Here is a 1,402-nt window from a genome sequence, read left to right as displayed (position 1 = left end):
TGTCTGTCTGTCTGTCTGATGCTGGTTCCTGTCTCTGTCTCTGATGCTGGTTCCTGTCTCTGTCTCTGACGCTGGTTCCTGTCTCTGTCTCTGACGCTGGTTCCTGTCTCTGTCTCTGACGCTGGTTCCTGTCTGTCTGTCTGATGCTGGTTCCTGTCTCTGTCTCTGACGCTGGTTCCTGTCTGTCTGTCTGATGCTGGTTCCTGTCTCTGTCTCTAACGCTGGTTCCTGTCTGTCTGTCTGATGCTGGTTCCTGTCTCTGTCTCTAACGCCGGTTCCTGTCTGTCTGTCTAACGCCGGTTCCTGTCTGTCTGTCTCTGACGCTGGTTCCTGTCTCTGTCTCTGACGCTGGTTCCTGTCTCTGTCTCTAACGCTGGTTCCTGTCTCTGTCTCTGATGCTGTTTCCTGTCTCTGTCTCTAACGCTGGTTCCTGTCTCTGTCTCTGATGCTGTTTCCTGTCTCTGTCTCTAACGCTGGTTCCTGTCTCTGTCTCTAACGCTGGTTCCTGTCTCTGTCTCTGATGCTGGTTCCTGTCTCTGTCTCTGATGCTGGTTCCTGTCTCTGTCTCTGACGCTGTTTCCTGTCTGTCTGTCTGATGCTGGTTTCTGTCTCTGTCTCTAACGCTAGTTCCTGTCTCTGTCTCTGATGCTGGTTCCTGACTCTGTCTCTGACGCTGTTTCCTGTCTGTCTGTCTGATGCTGGTTTCTGTCTCTGTCTCTAACGCTAGTTCCTGTCTCTGTCTCTGACGCTGGTTCCTGTCTGTCTGTCTGATGCTGGTTTCTGTCTCTGTCTCTGACGCTGGTTCCTGTCTCTGTCTCTGACGCTGGTTCCTGTCTCTGTCTCTAACGCTAGTTCCTGTCTCTGTCTCTGACGCTGGTTCCTGTCTGTCTGTCTGATGCTGGTTTCTGTCTCTGTCTCTGTCTCTGACGCTGGTTCCTGTCTCTGTCTCTGACGCTGGTTCCTGTCTCTGTCTCTAACGCTGGTTCCTGTCTGTCTCTCTTTGTCTCCCTGCAGAAGCTGGCAGTCAGAAGTTGTCCTGTAGGGACGACTAAGGCTCTGTCTCTCATCAAGCCTCCCAGCCAGGGCATCGCCATCTCCGTGGTGCCGGCCAAGGCTCCCGTTTCCATGGTGACCGCACACATTAACGGACAGAAGGCGGCGAGCTCGGAGCTGCTGCAGACGTCCCCCATCAGCCTCCAGACGGGCGGCAGGGTGGCGGCCCCCGGAGTCCACCCGTTCAGCAGCAGGAGAGCCGGAGAGCTGCCTCCCTCTCAGGTAAAACCCCGCTGACGTCACCTGCACGAGGGGCGGGGCCTACCAACCCCTGTGCAGGTGAGACCGCCGTGTTTTGGCGCAGAAGCAGAATCTGCTTCTGTGTAGTTTCTTGGTGATTAACATGTTT

At 55.0% G+C, this 1,402-nt stretch overlaps 1 protein-coding gene across 1 annotated transcript in view; it reads left to right on the top strand.

Moving 5' to 3' along the window:
* phf21b (PHD finger protein 21B) overlaps positions 1-1,402 on the top strand; it is a 98,391-nt gene that overhangs the window by 74,933 nt on the left and 22,056 nt on the right. The window contains exon 4 of the mRNA XM_046039461.1: positions 1,015-1,275. Within this exon, the coding sequence (XP_045895417.1) occupies positions 1,015-1,275 (261 nt within the window). The remainder of the gene's footprint in view (positions 1-1,014; positions 1,276-1,402) is intronic.

The sequence above is a fragment of the Micropterus dolomieu genome, linkage group LG23, assembly GCF_021292245.1.
Source record: "Micropterus dolomieu isolate WLL.071019.BEF.003 ecotype Adirondacks linkage group LG23, ASM2129224v1, whole genome shotgun sequence".
Lineage (NCBI taxonomy): Eukaryota > Metazoa > Chordata > Actinopteri > Centrarchiformes > Centrarchidae > Micropterus > Micropterus dolomieu.
This window is presented reverse-complemented; position numbering and strand designations above follow the sequence as displayed.